General features: G+C 49.5%; 1 protein-coding gene across 9 annotated transcripts in view; it reads left to right on the top strand.

Moving 5' to 3' along the window:
* Positions 1-26,051, top strand: part of TTC7B (tetratricopeptide repeat domain 7B) — a 267,251-nt gene that overhangs the window by 71,632 nt on the left and 169,568 nt on the right. For all 9 annotated transcript variants that reach the window (XR_008199968.1, XM_052646213.1, XM_052646211.1 and 6 more), the window contains exons 4-5: positions 1,207-1,337; positions 19,894-20,015. Coding sequence is in view for 8 of the 9 variants with exons in the window: in XM_052646213.1 (XP_052502173.1) it covers positions 1,207-1,337; positions 19,894-20,015 (253 nt within the window). In the remaining variant the exon portion in view is untranslated. The remainder of the gene's footprint in view (positions 1-1,206; positions 1,338-19,893; positions 20,016-26,051) is intronic.

Below are 26,051 nucleotides of genomic sequence, written 5' to 3'. Positions count from 1 at the left end.
TCAGCTTCTTCACCTATGAAATGAGAGCGCTTGCCAGGAAGCCTCTCCGGCCCCTTCCGGTTGCGGGTCCTGGCTCGGTCAGTGTGGACACCTCTCTCACACTCCTGCAGGGAGGGGCGCGTGTGCACGGTGTGTGTCTCCCTGTACCCCAGGGTGCTCGGCGCAGCGCAAACCCTCCCCGCAGGGCTCCCCCTCTGCCTCCACTTGCAGGCGGAGACCCAGAGCCTGACGGGCCCAGGCTGGTTGCCCAGGACAGCGGCTGAGTTTGGTGCTGGGTTCAGGCAACGGCTGCTCCTCTCGGCATTGTCATCTTCCAGCCTTTCATGCTTTCCTAACCCATCGCAGGCCTGAACTCTCTCTTGGCAAGGAGTATCTCCTCTATCTCCAAAGAAGGGCCCACACTGCAAGGTTCTGGGTGTTTTCTTGGCCTGGAACTGAGAGCTGGTCTGGAGTGTTGTTACTGCAGAAACCTAGGCCGAGAGTTGGCAGATTTTCCTGGTGACTGACTCCTGGCTCCTGAGTGCATTTAGAAGTGCTTTATATTCAATCGCTTAAGCGTACGTTGTGGAGGATACGAGGTGTTCTTTCCCTTGCTTTGTGCTGTTTGCCTAGCTCTTTGCTTGTTGCTTTGTAGCTCGGTCGTGACCCCGTGGACTGTAGCCCGCCAGGCTCTCCTGTCCCCTGGGACGTCCCAGGCAAGAACACTGGAGTGGGTCACCGTGCTCTCCTCTAGGGGATCTTCCCAACCCAGGGGTCGAACCCATGTCTCCGGCTTGGCGGGTGGATTCTTTACTGCTGAGCCACCTCAGAAGCCCTAGCCTCGCTGTACTTACTTACAAAATTCTTTAAGGATCTTGGGGCACGGTTGCATGAGAAGCTCTGTTAGGTCTGAATGGGATCCTGGTGAAGTACCTGATCAAATTCTCAACCTGGATGTCAGCGTGAAATGGTGCCTTCTGTATACTGAGGGGCCTCTTTGATCCATAACCTCCGGATTTTCTTTCTGGTGTTCTGTTTTGATGTTCCATTTTGTCCTTAGAGAGGACAGAGAATCTGCTGCGCCCATAGTATCTGGCTCTCTGCTGCTGCTGCTGCTGCTAAGTCGCTTCAGTCGTGTCCGCCTCTGTGCGACCCCCTAGAGTATACTAAAAAATTTAGTCCCATAAAAAACAACTCACCCAGTTTTTGTATGTTGACTTCTTTTAGGACTCTGTTTAGAGAAGTTGCCTGTGTCTTCTTCTACCGGCAGTCTCCGCGTGGACCGGGAACAGGACGTCATCACCTGCTATGAGAAGGCGGGGGACATTGCCCTCCTGTACCTCCAGGAGGTAGAAAGGGTGAGTGAGGGTCAGTTGGTAATATTTTAGAATTTCAAACCACATCATACAGAACTGTGACCAACCTCTGGAAGCCTTCAACTTGTCTGTCTCTGTCTGCAAAGCTTTGCTTATATTCTTAAACACTAAGGAGAATACGCTGGTGAGTGTGGCTCCTTGTGAAAATAGACAGGTCAGTGTTTGGGAAGCATTTTAACATCCTCTCAACAGAAATGACAGTATACATCTATTTATGCCCTCAGTGCCCTGAAGCTGGCTGATCATCCCTGTTCTCTTAGGCAAAACAGGTTGAGCTGTGTTTGTACGTACACGGACTATGTTCATGGACTGTGTACCAACACAGAGTACATCTGGGGTTTGGGAGGCTCAGTGGTCATGCCAGAGGTCTGTGGGGACTCTCCACCAACTTGGGAGCAGGTGGTGGATCCCCGAGTCATCTGGGATGGGTCACTCCCAACAGTCAGTGGTTCACTGATGAGGTGGAGAATGAAACCAACAGCTGATCAGAAGGCCACGTGAGCAGAGAACACGTGAGCAGAGAACACGTGAGCAAGGGGCCGTGTGAGCAAGGGGCCCTGAGCAGAGAATGCGTGAGCAAGGGGCCTCGTGAGCAGAGAACGTGTGAGCAAGGGGCCCTGAGCAGAGAACACGTGAGCAGGGGGCCGCGTGAGCAGAGAACATGTGAGCAAGGGGCCCTGAGCAGAGAATGCGTGAGCAAGGGGCCGTGTGAGCAAGGGGCCCTGAGCAGAGGATGCGTGAGCAGGGGGCCGCATGAGCAGAAAACACGTGAGCAAGGGGCCCTGAGCAGAGAACACGTGAGCAGGGGGCCGCGTGAGCAGGGAACGTGTGAGCAAGGGGCCCTGAGCAGAGAACGTGTGAGCAAGGGGCCCTGAGCAGAGAACACGTGAGCAAGGGGCCGTGTGAGCAGAGAATACGTGAGCAGGGGGCCCTGAGCAGAGAACACGTGAGCAAGGGGCCCTGAGCACGCACGCTCAGGCCGAGGGAGCTGAGCGCTGGCTGGGGCTGGCGAGGTGTGGGCAGCTTCTGTTCAGAAGGATCCCTGTCTTTTAGCTCTGCCCTCCGTGGTTCCTCACTTCTCAGCCTCAACTTCCCATCTGGAAAAGGAGCAAGATAATGGGTGTCCGCTGCACGGAGTTCCTGTGGGGACTGTAAAAGGCCGTGTCAATAAGGACGCTTAACCCAGATGCAGGGACGTATCCCATTCCTGCAAAAATGACACATTTTACCAAGAGCAGCGGTTCCGAGCCACGTCTGGCCCTCCCAGCGTTTCCTGGTATTCTTACCACGGCTCGATCCTGATATATCCCCCTTCAGACTCAGAAGTGTTTCCTGCGAGATTGTTTGAAGTGACTAGAAATTCTGTGAGACTCTGGGTTTGGTCAGAGTCTTGTCTCCCACCCATTTATGGGCTCTCTGTCTGCTTAAGGGTTAGAATGTTAGTCGCTCAGTCGTGTCCGACTCTTTCTGACCCCATGGACTGTGGCCCGCCAGGCTCCTCTGTCCATGGAATTCTCTGCGCAAGAGTATTGGAGTGAGTTGCCGTTTCCTTCTCCAGGGGATCCTCCCGACCCAGGGATCAAGCCCAGGTCTCCTGCATTGCTGGCAGGTCCTTAACCGTCTGAGCCCCCAGGGGTCAGAATAGAGAAGGGCTACCAAGGTCTTGACAGCTTTTGTTCTTTTGTAAATGTACAGACTGGAAGTAATGTCCTTTCTGTAATGTGTTGATGTGTGTGGTGAGGATCAGAATTACCTTGCAGGATCAGGCACGGTGAGAGCTTCAGAGAAGCGGGGGCAAGGGCCGAGGGAGAGGTGTCTGGCCTGGCTCACACCAGGATGGAGTATGAACCGTAGCTCACGATTCCAGGAATTCAGGAGGATACTTGGCTGTCTTGCCAAGATGTTGTTGTGTCAGAAGTCTGCTGTGAGAAGGGGATTAGCTGTTCAGAATTTATGATACAATCTTTAGAGAAATGATCGTGCAGCTTGCTTCTAACATCCGCAAGATTTTCACCGTCTGCCTCCCTGATAGCCAGTTCCTGGCAGCAGAGATGTTGGCTTGCCCCAGCCGAGCGGTTCTCATGGACCTGCACAGTCCTTGACACTCGTGGACCCTTATTTTGTACTTTACTCCTGTTGTCAAGGTACGGCCACCTCCTCCCGGCTTGGAGAAAGGAGGTTCGTCTGTGTGTCTGTAGTGACTTGGGGATTGGCAGATCTGGGTGTACCACCTCCTGTATTCATTTGGAACCACCTGTTCACCACTGGGTTCTTCAGCCCGACCATCAAGGAGGTTTATATAATCCTTGCTGTTGTTCAGTCATTAAGTTTTGTCTGACTCTTCGCAACCAATGGACTGCAGCACGCCAGGCTTCCCTGTTCTTCACCATCTCCCAGAGCTTGCTCAAACTCATGCCTGTTGAGTTGGTGATGCCATCCAACCATCTCATCCTCTATCGTCCCCTTCTCCTCCCGCCTTCAGTCTTGCTCAGGGTCAGGGTCTTTTCCAGTGAGTCAGTTTTTGCATCAGGTAGCCAAAGTATTGGAGCTTCAGCTTCAGCATTAGTCCTTCCAAGGAATATTCAGGACTGATTTCCTTTAGGGTGGACTGGTTGGATCTCGTTGCAGTCCAAGGGACTCTCAAGAGTCTTCTCTAGCACCACTGTTCAAAGCATCGATTCTTCGGCACTCAGCCTTCTTCATGGTCCGACTCTCACATCCATACATGACCACAGGAAAAACCATAGCCTTGACTAGACAGACCTTAGTCGGCAAAGTAATGTCTCTGCTTTTGAACATGCTATCTAGGTTGGTCATAACTTTCCTTCCAAGGAGTAAGCGTCTTTTAATTTCCTGGCTGCAATCACCATCTGCAGTGATTTTGGAGCCCAAAATAAAGTCAGCCACTGTTTCCACTGTTTCTCCATCTATTTCCCATGAAGTGGTGGGACCGGATGCCATGATCTTCGTTTTATGAATGTTGAGCTTTAAGCCAGCTTTTTCACTCTCCTCTTTCACTTTCATTAAGAGGCTTTTTAGTTCCTCTTCACTTTCTGCCATAAGGGTGGTGTCATCTGCATATCTGACGTTATTGATATTTCTCCCGGCAACCTTGATTCCAGCTTGTGCTTCTTCCAGCCCAGCGTTTCTCATGATGTACTCTGCATATAAGTTAAATAAGCAGGGTGACAATATACAGCCTTGACATACTCCTTTTCCTATTTGGAACCAGTCTGTTGTTCCATGTCCAGTTCTAAATGTTGCTTCGTGACCTGCATACAGATTTCTCAAGAGGCAGGTCAGGTGGTCTGGTATTCCCATCTCTTTCAGAATTTTCCACAGTTGATTGTGATCCACACAGTCAAAGGCTTTGGCATAGTCAAGAAAGCAGAAATCGATGTTTTTCTGGAACTCTCTTGCTTTTTCGATGATCCAGCGGATGTTGGCAATTTGATCTCTGGTTCCTCTGCCTTTTCTAAAACCAGCTTGAACATCAGGAGGTTCATGGTTCACGTATTGCTGAAGCCTGGCTTGGAGAATTTTGAGCATTCCTTTACTAGCGTGTGAGATGAGTGCAATCGTGCAGTAGTTTGAGCATTCTTTGGCATTGCGTTTCTTTGGGATTGGAATGAAAACTGACTTTTTCCAGTCCTGTGGCCACTGCCGAGTTTTCCAAACTTGCTGGCATATTGAGTACAGCACTTTCACAGCATCACCTTTCAGGATTTGAAGCAGCTCTACTGGAATTTCATCACCTCCACTAGCTTTGTTCGTAGTGATGCTTTCTAAGGCCCACTTGACTTCACATTCCAGGATGTCTGGCTCTAGATGAGTGATCACACAATGGAAATTATCTTGGTGGTGAAGATCTTTTTTGTACAGTTCTTCTGTGTATTCTTGCCACCTCTTCTTAATATCTTCTGTGTCTGTTAGGTCCATACCATTTGTGACCTTTATTGAGCCCATCTTTGCATGAAATGTTCCCTTGGTATCTCTAATTTTCTTGACGAGATCTCTAGTCTTCCCCATTCTCTTGTTTTCCTCTGTTTCTTTGCATTGATCGCTGAAGAAGGCTTTCTTATCTCTTCTTGCTATTCTCTGGAACTCTGCATTCAGATGCTTATATCTTTCCTTTTCTCCTTTGCTTTTCTCTTCTCTTCTTTTCAGAGCTATTTGTAAGGCCTCCCCAGACAGCCATTTGGCTTTTTTGCATTTCTTTTCCACGGGGATGGTCTTGATCCCTGTCTCCTGTACAGTGTCACGAACCTCATTCCATAGTTCATCAGGCACTCTGTCTATCAGATCTAGGCCCTTAAATCTATTTCTCCCTTCCACTGTATAATCATAAGGGATTTGATTTAGGTCATACCTGAATGGTCTAGCGGTTTTCCCTACTTTCTTCAATTTGAGTCTGAATTTGGTAATAAGGAGTTCATACTTATTGAGTAATTTTTTCAGAAGCTGGTTTTGTGTTTTTCGTCTGGAAGCTAATGTACAGCATCTTGCCTGGAGTCCCCATCATAGCTGGGTTCTGAATCTCTGTTCACCTGGCCCTTTGACCTTAGCCGGGTCGTTTATATCTGTGAGCTTCAGCTTTCCACCCTCATGGCAGAGTTAATACCGCCTGCCTTGTCTGGGGCGAAAGCCAGCGGGCCTCCAGTGCCTTCCACCAGTGTGACAGGGCCCTGCTTGTTCCAAGCGTGGAGGCGGGGCCGCAGGAGCCCGGCGAGCCTGAGGGCCGCGCGCGGAGTGTTTGTTCAGAGTCGTCCCTGCCACATCACGGAGACATCTGCTAATAATCTTCTCCGACAGTTTGTTCTCCAAAGGGGAATACAAGATCCCTTCAGAATTATGCATATAGAATAACTGAATCAAATGAATCGAATTAGGATCGTTGGAAATGACATGGAGTAGCCTTGATTAGTTTACCTTCAGATGGTGGCATTAGGCCAACAGTAAATAAACTTACCTGCCTCTCGGGGTGCCGTGACAGGAATAAAGATGACTTCACCCTCGCCCACCGTTAATAACACGAGCCCTGCTTTTGGCCGGGGAATCAGCCGTCTGTCCTCGGCGTGCATCGGCCGGCCGGGGCTGGCTTTCTTGAGCAGGAGCTGTGCCCGGGTGGAACTTGACCTGCTGACGCTTCGTTCCTTTACACCCCGTTGTAGAAAAGCAGTTCAGGCTGAGTTACGGGACACCCACAGATCCCTTCATGGGCCGTTCCAGCCCTGGAGTGTGGAGAAGCAGCCGCTGGCGCGTGGACGCCGCGGGCCGGCCCGGACGCCCTCTGCTCCTCGGGGTCGTGGCCTGGCCACGCGGTCCGCCCCGCGTGGTCCAGGCCTCCCTGCAGGAGGGCGCAGTGGCAGGCGGGGGCGGCGGACTCGCCGCTGGACTGGACGAAGGCCACCGTGTGTCTGGAAGTGAAGCGGCGGTCCGGGGAGAAGGCCTCAGTGGCGCCGCCGGGAAGGCAGCGGCTGGCGCGGGCCGCCTGGCTGCGCCTCGGGCCTCGCAGCTCCGGGCGGCCTCTCCCTCTCCCGCCGGCTCCCTGCAGCCTGAGCAGGCTTCGCGGAGCGCACGTAAGCAAAGCACTTCCGCGGGGAAACGCCAAGTGACCGCCGGGAGGCCGTTCCGCCGCGCAGCGCGCCGCCTCCCTGGCGGGGAAAGGCGGCGAGGCGGCCTAAGCCTAGAAGCCAGAAAAGAGCGGAGCTGCTTGTGCCTCTCTGAACGCGCTTGTCAGTCCGCCTCCTAGTTTTATAGCGGTGAAGCGTCCTGTCTGTCTTTTTCCAGCAACATTATGTCCAGACTTCAAAGAGGGGTGCTCTCTAGCCATCCAGTGGTGAAGACTTCGCCTTCCAAGGAAGGGGGCGCAGGTTTGATCCGGGGTTGGGGGGCGAAGGTCCCCCCTGCCTGGTGGCCAAAACCCAAAGCGTAACACAGGTGCAACATTGCAACAAATTCGGTAAAGACTTCAGAAACGGTCTGCATCAAAAAAATCTTCTCCAAAACCAAAACCAAACAAAAACCCTTATTTTCATGCCTATGTAATATGTTACTAAGGGGATGGCCTCTGTGATGTAATTCACTGAGAGCCGGGGATAGCCTGTTTTATAAGCTGTCTTCATAGTCATAACCTGTGAGGTCACCTTCCTTCAGGCAGCGTTTCCTTTGCTCTCCGTTGTTTCCTAAGGGCCGGTTCCCGGAAGTGCGGCCATTGCTAACATTCTGGTCGCTGCACACCGCGTGCAGGTGCTTTCTGCGAGTCGCACTGACCTCTCCCACCTTTGGCAGTGCAGAAGGGGAGTGGCTGCTCTGCAGTCTCGACAGGGTCACATTTGTTTCAAAGTTCCTTTGCCAATGTGCTGGGTAAAAACTGTACCTTGCAGTTTTGCTCTGCATTTCCTATTAGTCAGGTTAAAAGTCTTTCCGTCTACTTGCTCATAGCCCTCTTTTCTTTATTAATTTAAATCGCAGCGTCATTCAGGCACCATTCACACACCACAGAATTTGTCCATTTAAAGCATTCCATTCAGCAGTTCCCGGTCGTCACCGAGTTGTGTGATCATCACCAGTATTCAATTCCAGAACATTCTCGTCACCCCCAAAGAAACCCTGCACCCGTTCGCTGCCACTCTCCGCAGTCTCTGCAGACTCGCAGTCCTGGCCTTCCCCATGAATCACATCTTGTGGCGTAGGGTCTGTTTTGACTGGCTTCTCTGGCTTAGCACCGTGTTCCATCCAGGTTGCGGCACACATCGCTACTTCATTTCTTTTTAAGCCAAACACTGTGCCACTGTAAGGATATGCTACACTGCGTTTATCCATTCATCATGTTATCATTTATCGTTTGGATGGTTTCTACTTTGGGCTGTTATAATAATGCTGCTATAACTATTTGCATATAACACTTTGTGTGGACAAATGTTTTCATATTTCTTGAGTATATTCCTGGGAGTAGAATTGCTAGGTCATGTGATAACTGTATGTTTAACCTTGTTATATTTCTTTTTTTGTCTCTTTATACTTTCTGTCTGATTTTTGGATTTAGTATTATTCTTATAATTTGAATAAAGCTTTCACATCATAAGTATGTTAACCCTTTATCAAGTTTGCTCTGAATAATTTCCCAATCAGTAATTTTCCGTTTTTAAATTGTTCATAAAGTTTAAATCTGTATATACTAGTTGAATCTGATTATCTTTTTATTACATTATTTCATAGTTTTAAAGCTGAAATATTGGGATAAACCTTCTCTAGCCTTTAAAAAGTTTTCAGCCATTTTCCATATTTTTTAAAAAGAACTTTCAATTTCCAAAGTCTTCTTGGAGAGATTTATTTTTGTGTGTAACATTAGATATGACTCCAAATTAATGTTTTCCTCAAATTTCAGAGCCACTTTAAGGAGGTGTTATCTTTCCATTTTCATATTTTCTGTTATGTATTTTAAGGCATTAGTAAAATTTTAGACACAGTAGTCATTTCCGGCTTTCCTGTTTCGTTCTGCTAATTCTATACTGGACCAGCATGACTCTATTTACTAAGTACTTCTTTATGGTATGTTTTAACATCTGAAAGGATTCAGTTCAGTTCAGTTCAGTCGTGTCCTGCTCTTTGGGACCCCATTAACTGCAGCACTCCAGGCCTCCCTGTCCATCACCAACTCCGGGAGTTCACTCAGACTCATGTCCATCGAGTCCGTGATGCCATCCAGCCATCTCATCCTCTGTCATCCCCTTCTCCTCCTGCCCCCAATCCCTCTCAGCATCAGAGTCTTTTCCAGTGAGTCAGCTCTTTGCATGAGGTGGCCAAAGTACTGGAGTTTCAGCTTTAGCATCATTCCTTCCAAAGAAATCCCAGGGCTGATCTTTAGGATGGACTGGTTGGATCTCCTTGCAGTCCAAGGGACTTTCAAGAGTCTTCTCCAACGCCACACTTCAAAAGCATCAATTCTTGGTGCTCAGCTTTCTTCACAGTCCAACTCTCCCATCCATACATCCGTACAGGAAAAACCATAGCCTTGACTAGACAGACCTTTGTTGACAAATGTCTCTGCTTTTTAATATCCTGTCTAGGTTGGTCTTAACTTTCCTTCCAAGGAGTGTCTTCTACTTATTTTTTAGGATATCCTTTGTCCTTTTCTGTTGATACTTCTAAATGTATTTTAGAACAGTTTGTTCTAGGAAAATTCTGTTGGGACTGGGTTGAATTCTTATTAGCTTTACGCCTTGGTTTGGAGAATTACTTTCAGTCTTCACTCATCTGTGACCATGGTACCTCCTTCCATTTTGCAAGACCTTTTGTTTTACAGATTTCAGTAGAGTTATTATACCCCCAGGTCTTTTCTGTTTGTATTGCTTTGTGTATAGGGTCATTCTTTTCTTTCTTTTTTAACATAGAACAAGACTTTGATTTTTTTTCAGTTCAATTACAAAAGTATTTAATAAGTGCCTCATTTGTCCTGCACACTGTTCTTGACCCAAGGGGCTGGAGAATGAATTAACCATAGAGTGTGTCCTTAGGAAACGTAGCATTTTCTGAGGACACTGGTCCATAAACAGTGTGTGGGCTGCTTCGTGGGGAACCCTCAGAGAATTCTGCAAGCCCAGAGCAGGGCCTCAGACCAGCGTGGAAGTTCAGAGACGGCTCCTGGAAGAGATGACCCCTGAGCCGAACCTGAAGGCCGGCAAGCATGGCCATACAGGACGATTAGCCACAATGCTGGACTCCTCTGTAAAAACAGAGTGGGTTCTTCCCATTTTTCTAAGAATATGAACACAGGGCCGAGGAAAGGCTGTTATTCTTAGTCTTTCTTCCATTCTGGATTTTCCACCTTGCGTCTCTTTCATGCGCTGTCTCCAGACTTTCCTAAAACTGTGGTAATGTAAAGGCGGTGGACAGTATCCTCATTTTGTTCCTGCTTGAAGGCAATACTTTATTAGATCTCCAATAAGGATTATAATGTCTGTGTGTTCATTAAGCTTTCCATTTGCAGTTCACAATGTAAGAATGTATTATTATCCCCATTATGCAGATGAAAACACTGAACATCTCAAAGATCAAAGGATTTGTCCTAAGTCCACACGTGGTGAGGACTGTCAGAACCAGACCTCGGACCTGGGCCTTTTGACCGAAAATCGTTGGCCCTGGCCACTTGCTTTCACGCTTCCTCAGGCATTGGGTGTGTGCTTCTGCCAAAGCAGGCTGTACTTGTTAAGGATACTTGTTGGCAGTCCTGTCGCAGGCAAGTGTTTATCCGCAGAACAAGTGGTGGCTTCGATACTGCCAGACAATGCTCCGGCCCAGACCCATGTGTTAGAGGCTCTTTGTGAGGAAGGGATTAAGTCCGAGATGCTTAGACTTCAGGGCAAAGTCAGAGCTGACCTATTCCCTCTCTGTCTTCCCCCTTGCGTTTTTCTCAGCCTGCCTCATCCTGGCAGTTCTGACCTCTTGTCTTCTGGACTTTGTTCTGCAAGCAAACAGAGGTTAATAGAACAAAGGGGAGGAGCTGGACTGCAGAGACGGGTGGACCTGAGTTTCAACACCAGCCCTGGCACTTGTTAGCGAAGTGATTTGGGCAACTTGCTCGGTGGAGCAGTCTTAGTTTCCTCTTCAGTAAAAAAGAAGTAATAGTGTGCGTTTCAGCGGGTTTTTGTGGGGGAATTAATGAGGCAGCCTGTGTGCCTACAGAGTGCCTAATGCATAATAGGTTATTTTCTGATCACATTTCCCTGCATTTCTTATTGTCCCTGCAAATTTACTCATTCATTTATTTACTGTGTATTTTATTCATTTACTACATTTACTATGTGTAGTGAATGCTTACCCTGCATCAGACGCTGAGGTACACTCTGAACTTGCTAGTAAACGGGGTGGATGTGGCCCCTGACCTCACAGAAGTTGCAGCTCCAGAGGGAGAAGCCGACAATGAAGGAAAAATACATTGATAAATGCAACCGAGGAATAGAACGGGATGTTGTGAGAGGGAGTGACAGAGACGGATCTGCTTTATGGCAGCCGGTCTGGGCAGGCCCTTCTGAGAAGTGATCACCGAGCAGAGATGAGAAAGCGCCCGAGAGTCACACGATCCAGGTTGTTATAAAAATTATCCAGGGTGTGTTATAAAAATTATCCAGGGTGTGTTTTAAAAATTATCCAGGGTGTGTTATAAAAACTAGGCAGCTGCTTGTGGCGGGTGGAGAGGAGGTTAAGGAGCTAGAGAGGGTGTGGAGGCTGTTTAGGAGGCTATTAGAAAGCTAATAGGAAGTGATGAAGGCTGTAGTTGTAGAAATGCATGTGTGCGCACATTTGAGAAATAATTAGGAGGGGATAGTAATAGATCAGGTGCGAGGGAGTGCCAGGGCGTCAGGGCTCAGCCCACGGCGTCTGATTTGGACGGTGGACTGGACAACAGCGCGGTCAGCCCCTCGGTATCTGTGGGCATTGCCTCCAGGGCCCCCTGTGGATTCCAGCATCCGCTGATGGCCAAGCCCCGTATATAAGATGGACCACTGCAGTCGTCCCCCAGAGTCTATAGGCCTGGAACCCGTGGGGAGAGCAGGGCCAACTCTATACAAAGGGGGTGATGATAGAGGCTTCAGTTTGTGCTGAACCTGGGCTCCAGGAAAGTAATCACGCTGAGACGGTGTCTGGTGGTGGAAGTGAGGTGGCTCCTCCCCCAGGAGGGCATTCTAGGGGCTAGGAGAGAGATGCTGGAAAGGGGTCCTTGTGGAGAGCCCCATTCCTGAGGTTCTGGTGGACGGACCCTTCCTAACTGGGCCAGGAGAACCAAGACTTGCCGCGTCCCAGCACAGTCGCAGGACAAGCGCGGCGCCAGGCGGTGCGCAGCAGCACAGCACTGCCAGGGAGGGGGCGTGAGTGTGGGAGAAGCCCGCTCCGAGCACAAGCAGGCAGAGCCTGCTCAGCACTGAGGGTGGGACAGAAGCACTGCAGGAGCCCCCGGCACCCCAGCCCCAAGGGGGCCCGAGGTGGCGCCCCTGTGCCGCAGGAGCTGGGGCCTGTGGCGCATGGAGCCCGACTCCAGCCTGCCTGCTGAGTGGGCTGCCTCGATCCCCCCACACTCAGGGCCTGATGAAAGAAAAGGAGCGCCCGTTTTCAAGTGTGAATATTATCTGAAGTGAAGTGAAGTCACTCAGTCGTGTCCGACTCTTTGCGACCCCATGGACAGTAACCTACCAGGCTCCGTGGTTCATGGGATTTTCCAGGCAAGAATACTGGAGTGGGTTGCCATTTCCTTCTCCAGGGGATTTTCCCATCCCAGGGATCGAACCTGGGTCTTCTGCATTGCAGACAGACACTTTACCGTCTGAGCCACTAGGGAAGCCCAACCTCACTTTATTTCTCTGTACACAATTATCCACATTAAATGAAAATTATAAAATACATATACACATACACACCACCAGGAATAAAACAAACCACTGTGAAGAGTAATAAATAGAACCCAAGCCAGAAACGACCCAGGTACTCTCAGACAAGAGCTTTAAAATACCCTCGAGTTATATGCTAGAGTATTGTGGGAAAGATATGTAACACGCAGGAACAGATGGAAGTTTCAGGAAGGAGAGGGAAAGTATGAAAAGATGTAACTGAAATGCTAGGAATAACAAAACGTGACGTAGGAGACAAAGAGCTTCTCGGACAGCTTATCAGACGACTGGACACGGCCGAGGAAGACTTTCATGTGAAGACAGGTTACTAGAGATCATTCAAATGAAACACAAAAGGAAAAGGAAGAGTGGGGAGAGATGAGCGAGCATCCAGGAGCTGTGGGAACATCACATGTGTCTGCTGCCCCAAGAGGAGAAGAGAGAAGCTGGGAGAGGAAAGACATCTGGAGAGAAAATGCTTCAGAAGTTTTCAGAATTACTGAAGTGCAGCAAAGAATCTCAGACCCAAGAGTCTCAGAGAGCCCCAAGCAGCATAAATACAAACACACACTTAGACACATCATAGTCAAACTGTTGTAAATCAAGGACAAAAGCCGTGAAGGCAACCAGAGAAAGAGAAACTTTAAATTCAGAAGAATAAAGATAAGCGATATAAGCATTCTCAGAAGACAATATGCAAATTAGAAGACACTGGAAAGACAAGATACTTTTTTGGAACCAACAAAAAATTGGCAGGATGCATCGCCAGCACGCCTGTGAGACAAGAAACGTGGGAGAGATTCTTCAAGCAAGGAGACATACAGACCCATGCAGCGGAATGAAGAGCTCCGTAAACCGTCACACTGAGGGTGGATAGAATGCCTTTAAAAGACAACTGACTGCCTAAGCTAAAATGTTAATGAGGTTTTGTGGGATTTATAGCATAGAGGTAAAACTCGCGGCCATGATAGCAACAAGGACAGGGGAGGAGGCAGAAGTCCCTCCAGGCCAGAACACCGGAGGGGTGGCCGTTCCCTTCTCCAGGGGATCTTCCCAACCCAGGGATCGCACCCAGGTCTCCCACCTTGCAGGCGGATTCTCTACCAGCTGAGCCACCAGGGAAGCCCAAAGTGTTTGTATTATATATGAGTTTGTGTAATATAATTTAGATAAAGGCTATGAAAAGCTATATTGTAAAACCTAGGGCAGCCGCTAAAAAATAAGGAAAAAAAAGACATAATTAACCAGCTGATAGTGGGAATGAAATGGAATCATCAATCCAAAAAAAAAAGGAAAGAAAAAAAGAACCTAGGAGACAATACAGAGCAATTAGCAAGATGATTCCAGTCACATCAATGGTCACATCAATTAAATGTAAATTGTCTAAGCACTGCAGTTAAAAGGCAGATTTTCAGACTGGACAAAAAAGTAAGACCTAACTATATGCTATCTGCAAGAAACTATTTAAATGTTAATACACAGGTAGACAAAAAGTAAAATTACACGCTATGCAAACAATAATTGAAGCAAAACTAGGCTGGCTGTATTATATCATGAGGTAGGATTAGGAGCAAGAACCATTACAGCAGACAAAAGGAGTTACGGAACGAAAGGAGTCAGCTCATCGATAACACATTATAATCGTAAAAGTATGTATACCTAATAATAGAACTTCACGATATATATGAAACAAAATGTATAGAAGAATTTATAACATTAAATTCTTACAGTAGAAAGGAGAAAAATTTTAAATCAATGATCTAAGTTTCTGGCTCAAGAAACTAGAAAAATAATAGTTAAAACCAAAATAAGCAGAAGGAAGGGAATAGTAAAGATTAAAACAAATTAGTGAACTAGAAAGCAGATAAACAGTAAACTAGTAAAACCACAAATGGATTCTTAGTAAAGATCAATAAAATTTATGTAAACCATTAATAATATGAACCAGAAAAGAGAGAGCATACCAATTATCAATACCCAGATAAAAAAAGAGGCACTATAGGTCTATAGATATTGAAAGGATGTAAGGGAAAATTATGACCAACTTTAACACCAATAAACTTGATCATTTATAGAAAATAGACAAATTCTCTGAGAGACACAAAGTACCAAAACTCACTCAGGAAGGAATAGATGGCCCACTCCCCGTAGGTTAGCTGGGTCCAGGCTGCAGAACCGTGGAAAGTTCTAAGAGCGCTAGTGGACAAGAGCCAGCCTTCCCCTTGCCCTGCAAAGCTGACTAGGGGCTTTGAGGGTGGAGCAGGGAGGCTGAATTATGAATGAAAGAAATTGAATTTATCATTAAAAACCTTCCCATAAAGAAAACTACAGGTCAAGTTGTCTTCCACGGTGAATTCAATGAAGAGAGATTGAATTTAAGGGAGAAGTGACGCCAGTATTATAAAAGCTTTCAAACAATAGGATAGGGGTAAAACACTCCCTGACTAGATTTATGAGAGCCCTACTTGCTTCTCAGGTGGTTCAGCGGTAAAGAATCCCCTGCAATGTAGGACATGCAGGTTCCATCCCTGGGTGGGAGGACTCCCTGGAGGAGGAAATAGCAACCCCTCCAGTATTCTTACCTGGGAAATCCCATGGACCGAGGATCCTGATGGGCCGCAATCCATGGGGTCATAAAGAATCAGACAAGACTGAGTTGACTAAACAACAACAAGTCTCTTATGAATAGATGCCAACGTCCTCAGCAAAATGGCAAACTGAATCTAGCAGCATTTAGAAAAAATGATACACCACAAGAAAGATTCATTTCAGAAATGCAGGGGTGACTTAACATATGGGAGTCAGTTATGTTATACAACGTCTCGATAGAATAAAGGAAAAAACTGCACGGTAATGATAATCTCAGTACAGCAGACGCAGGGAAAGCATTTGGCAAAATCCAACACATTGCATGATTAAAAACTCAACAAACTAAGAATAGAAGCTGTTATCTTCAATCTGATAGCAGGCACCCATGGAACACCTAACCGTATACATAATGGGGAAAGAGTGGATGCCCTCCTCCCAAGATCAGGAGGAAGACAAGGATCTCTACTCTTACTGCTTCCGTTGACTAGAGGTTCCAGCCAGTGCGATTAGGTGGGAAAAGGAATGAAAGGCATCCAGATTGAAAAGGGAGGAGTGAAGCTGTCTTTATCTGCAGATAACATGTTCTTATTTATAGAAAACCTGAAGAATTCACACACAGAGAACTGTAACTAACAAATGATCTCAACAAGTTTATAGGATACAGTCAGTATACAAAAATCATTTTTATTTGTATCCACTAACACAGTGAAATTAAAATTATAATTCCAGTTATAATAGCATCAAAAAAGATTAAAATAATAAGAAGTTCAAACATTATACTCTGAAAACTATAAATTACTGTTGAAAGAAATGAAAAAAAAAAACACCTAAATAAATGGAAAGGCAGCCTATGTTCATGGAACAAAAGACTTAATTTGTTACAATAACAGTGCTCTCCAAATTTATCTACAAATTTAACTGAATCCCCATCAAAATCTCAGTTGCCTTTTTTTTTTGCAGGAATTGATAAGCTGATTCATAAATTAATATGGAAATGGAAGGGACCGAAAGAGCCAGAACATTCTTGAAAAAGAACAAAGTTGAGGGACTCACACTTCCCTGTCTCTAAACTTTCTACAAAGCTACAGTAGCTGAGACAGTGCATACAGTTAGTATTCCTGAAAAATAACGTGGAAAAAAAACAATAAAAAAATACAATTATATGATCAAAGAGAAATTCTTGAACTCAAAGAAGTAAGACTTTACCGAGCACTTGGCATATTCTGTGCCAAGTGTTCTATCCGTTTATTACTCCGTTTAGTCCATAGGACTGTACTGAGTGAAAAATTCTGTTGCCATCTCCATTTTTCCAACGAGAAAAGTGGAGCTTAGAGAGCCTGTGACTTGTCCATAGTGGCGGAGCAGGGCTTCGAGCTCAGAATGGCAGCCCGACTCCCGTGCCTTACTGGACCCTGCACATGTGAATTTGTAGACAGAGAGTTCATGCTCTGTTCCAAGAGCAATGGGCACAGAACGCTGGCTGGCACGGCAGCTTCTGGGAGAGTTTCTAGGCTTCAGGGAGAAAAGGATTCTCTTTGCAGGTCGTCTACAGGGAGGACAGCAAGGCTGCCTTCCAGGCTGTCCACAGCAACCTTCAGAGCTGGTGATGGCGGTGTCGTCTGTCATATTCTGAGGGAGAGAAAGTGTGAAATCCAAGAACGTTGTAGTCAGGTTTAGAGAGACAGAGTCGAGAGGGAGACGTTCTTGAACGTGGAAGAGTGTAGGACTTGTGGCTCCCTTTGGGGCAGTATTCCCCCAAGCAGGAATTGGTTTGAAATAGAGGATTAAAGAGACGATGGATGCGTTTTGTTGACTGACTGATCGAGGTATCGCTGAGGTTCAGTACTATATAAATTTTAGGTGTGCAGTGTAGCGATTCGCAGTTCTTAAAGGTGGTATTCTGTTATAGTTACTGTAGTCCCATTTATAGTATTTAGAATTATAGTCTTTACATATTATAAAACGCTGGCTATATTCCCTCTGTTGTACTATATATCCTTGAAGCTTATTTACTTTATACACATTGGTTTGTACCTCTTAATCCCTACCTGTGTCTGACCCCTAGGATGCATTTTAATATAGAACTGATGAAAACCAGTTATGGGGTTGGACATAGTTGTTAGGAATTTTGACAATATAAAATAGTACTGTAACAAAAGAGGAGGCCGAGGAGAAGGCGCTGGAGAGGGTAGTGTGGCTATGCCAGCTTCCTTATTGCTGCCGTGGGTCAACAGATCCCGTGCGGAGCTGAAATATGTGGATAATAAAAGAATGAGCCGTGCACCTGAGGCGAAGAGCTGACTCGTTGGAAAAGACCCTGAGGCTGGGAAAGGTTGATGGCCAAAGAGGGGGCGGCGGAAGATGAGACGATTGGATGGTGTCACTGACTCCGTGGACGTGAATCTGAGCAGACTCCTGGAGACGGTGGCGGAGAGAGGAGCCCGGCAGCTGCAGGCCACGGGGTCCCAAAGAGTTGGACATGACTTACCAACTGAACAGCAACAACAGCAAAATGGGGCTTCCCTGGTGGGCCAGTGGCTGAGACTCCGTGCTCTCGACGCAGGGGGCCTGGGCGCCAGCCCTGGGGGCCTAGATCCCACACGCCACAGCTAAGTGTTCCACATGCCGCGACGAAGATCAAGGACTCTGGGCGCCGCAGCGAAGACCCAGCACAACCAAAGGAATGGCCATTAAAAAAAAGAGAAGGGACCCTCAGTCTCTCCGTCTCTCTTCTCTGTCTCTCTTCCCTGCCTCTTGCTTTATCCCTTCGTCTCTGTCTGTCTACACATGTAACACACACATGCACGTACACATTACACATGCGTACATATGATAAATATCAGGTGTATTTTTAATTTTAGAGAGACTGTGAACTTTGTGTTAGAAAACACATTTTTCTGAAATTGAGTGCTTACTTTGGTTACCCTTTTGTTTCACCTGTTAAATTTCATTAAAATTAAATGTAATGGTTTAAATTTAAAACCAGCACGTACCACAGTCTCAGTGTTTGTGAAATGATTTTTATCTTTCTCTCCTCTTGGTACTTGTGTAGGCAGACATATGGGTTATTGTTCAGTCAGCGTCCACTGGTTATTGTTATGTGATAGAACTTGGTCCTGCTTTTCCTTTTTTTTGTATGGTACCTCTTTTTTTTTTTTTTTTGCTTTAAAATAATCATGGAGCTTTTAAAAATTGAAAACTATTCTCAAAAACAAATGAAAGATAATTTTTTTAAAAGTTTCAACGTTGGACTTCCACGTGGAAATGTCAAGGAAGTACTTAGACATGAGTCTGGGAAAAGTCTGGACTAGAGACGATCAAGTGGGCAGGTGGCAGCGTGGAGGTGGTTTCTGAGGAGCAGATGAGGTCATCTGGGAGGCGTAACAGGAGGGGACGGGGGCTCAGAGGGGCGCCCTGCATCTCCGACTCGCCTAGAGGGCGGCTGGGGGAGGAGCCGAAGCCGGGCCGAACATGACGGAGCCCAGAGGAAGGAGGAACGCCCACCTCTCAGCACTTGCAGAGCCAGCGCTAAGTCAGGAAGGAGCCAGGCACTTCTGATAAGATGCTGGGATGCAGTTCAAATGCGAGGGCTGCCCACTTGGATGCCATTCGACAACATACTGTTCATTGTATGTATCTTCCACGTCTCCCCCACCCACCCCCGCAACCCCAGGGCTCACAAGGTACAGACCCAGCAGTTGCCTTAATTCCCCTGCAAGGATCATTTCAAGACCTCGAGGATATCGGGGGTTTGGCTAACAGCTGGGATTTTGGAGAGCTGCTGACGTGCAGTCGATGTTGGCAGCATGTTTGGAGAGCATCTGTGTGGTTTCTAAATGGGCCACAAGTAGCTTCAGGTTGATAAATGCTTTATTTGACTCGTGAGTTTAAAGAGAGTAACCCTTGTAACGGTCGATGTGTGTTTACACTTCATTATGTCCCCCTCCACTCGCAAATCTTTCCCTTGAGTAGGTGGCAGTCTTTCTGGCAGGGCTAAACACGCCACCCTTTAAAGCCTCGCTATCGTAGACAGGCAGGCAGGTGTGGGGAGAGAGGGGGCCGAGGTCGTTTTCCTTAAGCTCTCTGCCCTTGAGAGCAGGTGAGCGCCGCCGCAGCCCTGGGGCCTGGCGGAGTCGCTGCCTGGCTCGTCCGCGGGCCAGTCACAGGCCGCTCCCGCTCTTTCTGCAGCGCACCAGCCTGCAGGGCCGAAGCCGCGGGCTGCGTCCCTGACCTCAGCCCTTGGTGGGGACGGCCGTTTCCGCCCGTTGCTGGACCTGCTTCTTTGCCGCCGAGCCTCTCTGTCAGCATCTCGGCCTTGCAGAGCCGAACCTCCGAGGCTCCGGCTGGCAGCGTGTGCCCGTCACCGCCCATCGGCGCGCAGGAGGAACGCGCGCCGGGGCCGGCAGTCGCCCCTGCCGCACAGAAGCCCTGTGCGCTTTTCTCCTCCCCACCCAGCGCCGCGCACTGATCACTCAAGTCCAGCTGCGCGTTTGCGGATAGGGTGTGAAGGAAGTAGGCTTGCGTGTGGATCTGATTAGTTTTCCGGTTTTCTCCCCTTCCAGGTAATACTTTCTAATATTCAGAACAGAAGTCCTAAGCCTGGCCCTGCTCCCCACGATCAAGAACTAGGTTTTTTCCTAGAAACGGGACTGCAGAGAGCCCATGTCCTCTATTTCAAAAATGGGTAAGCCGTCTTCTCTTTTTAAATCAAGTTCCTACAGGAGAGCAGAAAGCCTCATCATGCTGTGTTCAGTTTCGCTATTATCCTAAAGCAGTTTGAAATACACACCACAGCTGGAATTTCTTGAAGAAAGAGTGAGCGCAGGCTCTTTCGTCTCTCCTCCACCTGGCTCGTCACCTTCCCGGGAGATTCGAAGGAGGGAGAGGGCCGTGTGAACACGGGTCTCGGTCCGGAGCCCTGGGGCCAGGGGAGGGGGGCCCAGCTGCATGCCCTGCTGCCCCCGTGGGGACGGTGCCGCCCTCCTGCCCCCGTGGGACGGTCCTGCCAGGCCTCCCTGCTTTGCTGCGGGACACGTTAGTGAGTGGGCAGCCCTGGCCCACAGGATCGCCTCCCTGTGAATGGCCGGTCCCTTTAGAGAACTGGACTGCCGGGTCTCAGACGGTTTTTACGAAAGCGCATGTGGCTGGAATGGGTGCGGTTCCTCCCTGAGCTGCCTCTGAAAGGGGCTTTTAGAGGCTTAAGCGGGGTGCATTTGACGTTTGCTGTCCTTCCCGTGTTGCCCTTACAAGAAACGCGATGATGCTGTTCAGACCTCCTCAGCTGCCCCTTGTTTTGACCTTGTGCTTCAGGATAGGTGTCCGTGGGGACCGACAGTAGGTGTCTGACCCCCCGTAGCCGCACGCTGGGGGCGCCTCTCTCTAGGAACGATCCCGCAGAGCTCCGAGCGGGATAATGGAACTGTGGAGCTGCCCGCTCTTCTTGGGGCATAGCTTACGGGAGCCGGATTTCATTTCTGCTTGGGGGCCCAGAGCCTTGTGCTTCCATTTCCCTTTCCCTGGAGAGTGAGTGCTTATTTCCAGATCCTGTTAAACTGTGGAGAAGGCCCGCTTTGCTCCAAAGGTTCGGATTGGCAGGGCCCACAAAACGCTGCAGTAAATGCCTCAAGGTTTGGAATGGCTTGGCGGCTTTGGCTTAGAGATGCTTTCGAGCTTGATCTCATCTGTCTCTGATTGAGATTGTCTGAGTGATGGTGCTCGGCCCCCAGGCTGAGTTTTGAGTTCGTTTCCTTGCTGTCATAGAGGGAGAAGGGACGGAACATGGGAATATTTTCCTAGTGATCTTCTTTCTTCCTTTTCACAATAAATCGTGGTCATCACAGAGGATACTCCAACCTGGCTTTCCCTCCCTGTAACTGAGAGTGCGCGTGATTGATGGACAAGCCCAGAGGCTGGAATGAATTTCCTTGGGACTTTCAGAAACCCCCAACCAGCAGCTTCTGTTGGAAATGCTTTGTGTGAGACTGATGAGTGTGGGCCCGCCAGCTTATTTCCCGTTTGAAGCCTGCTCATCGGGCAGGAAGAAGCAAGGCCGTTGGGTTCAGACCTCTTGTCCTGAACCTCTGGATGCCCCCAGCACCCAACAGAAAAGTAATGATGAGAAGTTTCCCGAAGGTGACGGATCACGTGCTGGAACTGCTCCCTGGCTCAAGTCTCGTTTCATCTCAGCCCAGTGCGAGGAGAAGCCCGTTGGCATAGTCAGTTAGGGGACTGCTCCATTTCGAAACCCCTTTCCCTCTTCGCGTGTCCTCTTGCTTGTCTCACTGGGCTTTAAAGAGCAGCGATGCCCTGAGCCAGCGGCTGGGGAGAGCTCCTCAAGGCAGAGGCTGGGAGCAGTGATAAGAGCTGACTGGGGTGGGTGGAGGCGGAGGCCAGTTTTGAGACCACAAGGTACAGGGGAAGGAGAGAGACCAGCAGGAGGTCCTGGACGTGCCCAGTGCCATTGGCTGCGTACGTGGTGGGTCACCCAGAGCCCGAGGGCCACACCTGGGGGGCATCTGACAGTGGCGGCCCCCCCCCACCCGTGTCTGCAGGGCACGTGGGGCCAGATGGACGGGCTCCGGGGGCTTCCCGTCCTGCGATGTGTTTGCTGCCCCGCTGTCTCACTCCTTTTTGTGTTTCTACATTTGAAAAATATGTATCTGGGAGGATATAATGGACAGAAATTGACTGATTTTCAGGGATAGGAAGACGCATCATAGTGAGTTTAGCAATAAGAGACACACAATTGATAAAGCGTATCTTTTACTTTAGAAATATGCTTAAATATATTCAGCTATTTCATTCCAAGCCGGTGATCTCGGGGCTCTCTCAGAAAGACCCCGGCCCTGGGGCCAGTTCCTGGGCCCCTCCTGCTGCCTTGCATCTCTCCTCTTCACCGCGTGCTCTCACCCGGTCGCTGACCCTCGCGGCGGCGTCTTGTCCACGTCCACCCATGCCCTGCAGTGCTGTCTGGGTTTCACACGCTTGGCTTCTGCGCTTGTGACCTCAGTCCTCTTGGCTCTGCCCCGCTGCAGGGGAGATGCTGTGTGCTGGGCTTCGGTCTGACCCTCAGACTGTGGCTTCATCCACCGTCCAGCCTGGCTCGTGAAGAAGCACTTGACCCAGGATGAGGCATGGCTGGGGTGGTTCCCAGCCTGCACTGTGGTGGTTTCTCATCACACTTGCATACATCATGCGAAATGCCGGGCCGAATGAATCACAAGCTGAAATTAAGACTGCTGCGAGAAATATCAATAACCTCAGGTACACAGATGACACCACCCTAAGGGCAGAAAGCAAAGAGGAACTAAAGAGCCGCTTGCTGAGGGTGAAGGAGGAGACGGAAAGAGCTAGCTTAAAACTCAACATTCAGAAACTAAGATTCTGGTCCCATCACTTCATGGGAAAAAGAAGGGGAAGAAGTGGAAACAGTGACAGATTTTATTTTCTTGGGCTCCAAAATCACTGTGGACAGTGACTGCAGCCATGAAATTAAAAGACATTTGCTCATTAGAAGGAAAGCTATGACAAACCTAGACAGCATATTAAAAAGCAGAGACATCACTTTGCCAACAAAGGTCCTTCTAGTCAGGCTATGGTTTTTCCAGTAGTCATGTATGGATGTAAGAGTTGGACTGTAAAGAAAGCTGAGTGTCAAAGAATTGATGCTTTTGAACTGTGGTGTTGGAGACAACTCTTGAGAGTCCCTTGGACTTCATGGAGATCAAACCAGTCCATCCTAAAGGAAATCAGTCCTGAATATTCATTGGAAGGACTGATGCTGAAGCTGAAACTCCAATACTTTGGCCACCTGATGCGAAGAACTGACTCATTAGAAGAGACCCTGATGCTGGGAAAGATTGAAGGCAGGAGGAGAAGGGGATGATGGAGGATAAGATGGTTGGGTGGCATCATGAACTCAATGGACATGAGTTTGAGCAGACTCTGGAGGAAGGTCAGGGCAGCCTGGTGAGCTGCAAAGAGGGGTTGCAAAGAGTCAGAGTCGACTGAGCAACGGAAGGCCATCATCACACTCCTCGCCTGCCAGACCCTATCCGGCTGCTTCTCCCGCCCCTCCTCTCTCCCCTCCTTCCCTTCTCTTTCCTTCCTTAGCCCTCCCCTCCTCACTCCCCTTTCTCTCTAGCCCCCTTGGAGGGAGGCAGCACCTGCTCTCATGCGGCCCATGTATCCTGGGCGTGGTCTGACTTGGCACACACCCGTGTGGATCTCACCTCCGTTTTTCTCGTCCCTCTGGGTGGCAGCAGCAGGCCTGTTAAGGCTAAAAAACATCCTGCTGAGGGTTTGCTGCTGAGGGCAGGAAGAGAAGGGGACGACAGAGGATGAGATGGCTGGATGGCATCACCAACTCAAAGGACATGAGTGTGAGCAAGCTCCGGGAGTTGGTGATGGACAGGGAGTCCTGGCATGCTGCAGTCCATGGGGTCTCAAAGAGTCAGACAGGACTGAGCGACTGAACTGAACTGACGCTTTGCAGAGGTGAGGTCAGAGCACACTGGCCTCAGAGGGCCAGGGCCGCTGCTCTGAAATCCTCAGCTTGCCCCGCCCGCGGCAGGCCTTCGGATGGGGGCCGAGTGGGTGCTGGAGCCAGAGGACCTGGTGAGGAGCCAGCCCTCCTCCCAGCTGGGTGTCCGTTTCTTTCTCTGTGTGTGTGTGTGTGTGCACACGTGTGTGTGTGTGCACACGTGTGTGTGCTAAGTCTCTTCAGTCGTGTCCGGCTCTGTGTGACCCCGTAGACTGTAGCCTGCCAGGCTCCTCTGTCCACGGGGTTCTCTAGGCAAGAACACTGGGGTGGGTCGCCATGCCCTCCTCCAGGGGATCTTCCCGACCCAGGGATCGAACCCGCGGCTCTTATGTCTCCTGCATCGGCAGGTGGGCTCTTTGCCACTAGTGCCCCGGGAAGCCCTTGTTTATTGGCCAAAACCCCTGAGAGGTGCGGTGAGGTGCAACCGAGAGAACGCGCGTGGAGCACGTGGTGCAGCGTCAGGCGGGCGGGCAGCGGTGAATTGTAATTTCTGCTGACGATGATGCCCGGCTGGCTCTCCAACTGGAAGCGGGACCACAGGCAGGTCAGACTCCAGTTCCCGAGGCAGGCATCGTCCACTTGATTGCAGAGCCTCATGCAGCAGCGTCCTCAAGGAAGGGCATTTATTTGTGACCGCTGGTGCGCGTGGTCTCTGCCCAAGAGGCATTGCGGTTAGCCTGGATAACCCGTAATAACCGAGGGCCGCAGCTGTGTCTCAGAGAAGGGAGGAGGGGCTGAGCATTCCCGGCAGCACAGCCAGGGCAGAGGAGCGGCCTGGGGCTCCCGCAGCTTTCTAGGAGACAAGTGTCACCCCACCCCTGCAGCGTGAGTCCTCGCGCCAGAATTGCCAGAGCAGCTTGAGTCGGGATGCTGTTTATTTGCTCCACGTTGATTTAGGAATATTCAACCATATCTTGGCCTTCCCAGGTGACTCAGTGGTAAGCAACTTGTCTGCCAATGCAGGAGACGCAGGTTCGATCCCTGGGTCGGGAAGATCCCCTGGAGGAGGGCACGGGAACCCACTCCAGTGTCCTTGTCTGGAGAATCCCACGGACAGAGGAGGGTCACAGGTCATGGGGTCGCAGAGTCGGACACGACGGAGCGACTGAGCAGCAACAAACTATGCCTCATGAACAGCGGGGCCGAGGGGACTTCTAGCAGCTTTGCCCCTTGTCTGCATGTCAGGCATGCTGGGCAAGCCAAGTGGGCTGTATGTGGCGTGTGTTTTCCCCGGTTCTGAATTGGTTTTAATTCAGGGAAAGTGAAAGTGAAAGTGGCTCAGTCGTATCCGACTCTTTGCGACCCCACGGACTGCAGCCCACCAGGCCCCTCTGTCCATGGAATTTTCCAGGCAAGAACACTAGAGTGGGTTGCCGTGCCCTTCTCCAGGGGACCTTCCCCACCCAGGGATTGAACCCGGGTCTCCCGCACTGTAGGTGGACAGACGCTTTCCCTTCACTGTCTGAGCCGCCAGGGCAGCACAGGGAGGGTGAGGGTGGGGATGAATTAACGCAGGAAGACACACGAGCGCCCGAGCTGGGAGACGTGCCCGAGCTGGGAGACGTGCCCGCTGGGTTGAGCGTCCGAGCGGGGAGATGGCGCCCACTGGGTTGTACTCTCTCCTGGGTCGCATCAGGAGTTCTGTGTGGGAGGCCCTGACTTGGAGAGCGTCGGAGGGCAGGCAGCATGGTCAGACTCGGGGCTTCCCTGAGGAGCTTGCAGCCAGGCCAGGCAATACAGGGGGGATTGTGGGATCACAGTCAGTCACCAGGATGTTTTTGTTGTTCAGTTGCTAGGTCGTGCCCGGTGCTTTGCAACCCCATGGACTGCAGTGCGCCAGACTCCTCTCCTCCACTGTCTCCCGGAGTTTGCTCAGATTCATGTCCATTGAGTCAGCGATCGTATTAATCATCTCATCCTGTTGCCCCCTTCTCCTTTCGCCTTCAGTCTTTCCCAGCACGAGGTTCTTTTCCAGTGAGTCAGCTCTTCCCATCAGGTGGCCAGAGTATTGGAGCATCAGCCCCAGCATCAGTCCTTCCAGTGAACATTCAGGACTGGTCTCCTCTAGGATGGACTGGCTCGATCTCTTGCAGCCCAGGGACTCTGTGTGTTGGTTATGACTCTCTGTGGCACCACTATGTGCTGGTTTTAGCTAGCCCACTAGTTACCACTACACGT

Source organism: Budorcas taxicolor, chromosome 10, assembly GCF_023091745.1.
Source record: "Budorcas taxicolor isolate Tak-1 chromosome 10, Takin1.1, whole genome shotgun sequence".
Taxonomy (NCBI): Eukaryota; Metazoa; Chordata; class Mammalia; order Artiodactyla; family Bovidae; genus Budorcas; species Budorcas taxicolor.
Note: the sequence above shows the minus strand (reverse complement) of the source record. Positions and strands in the feature narration are given on the sequence as shown.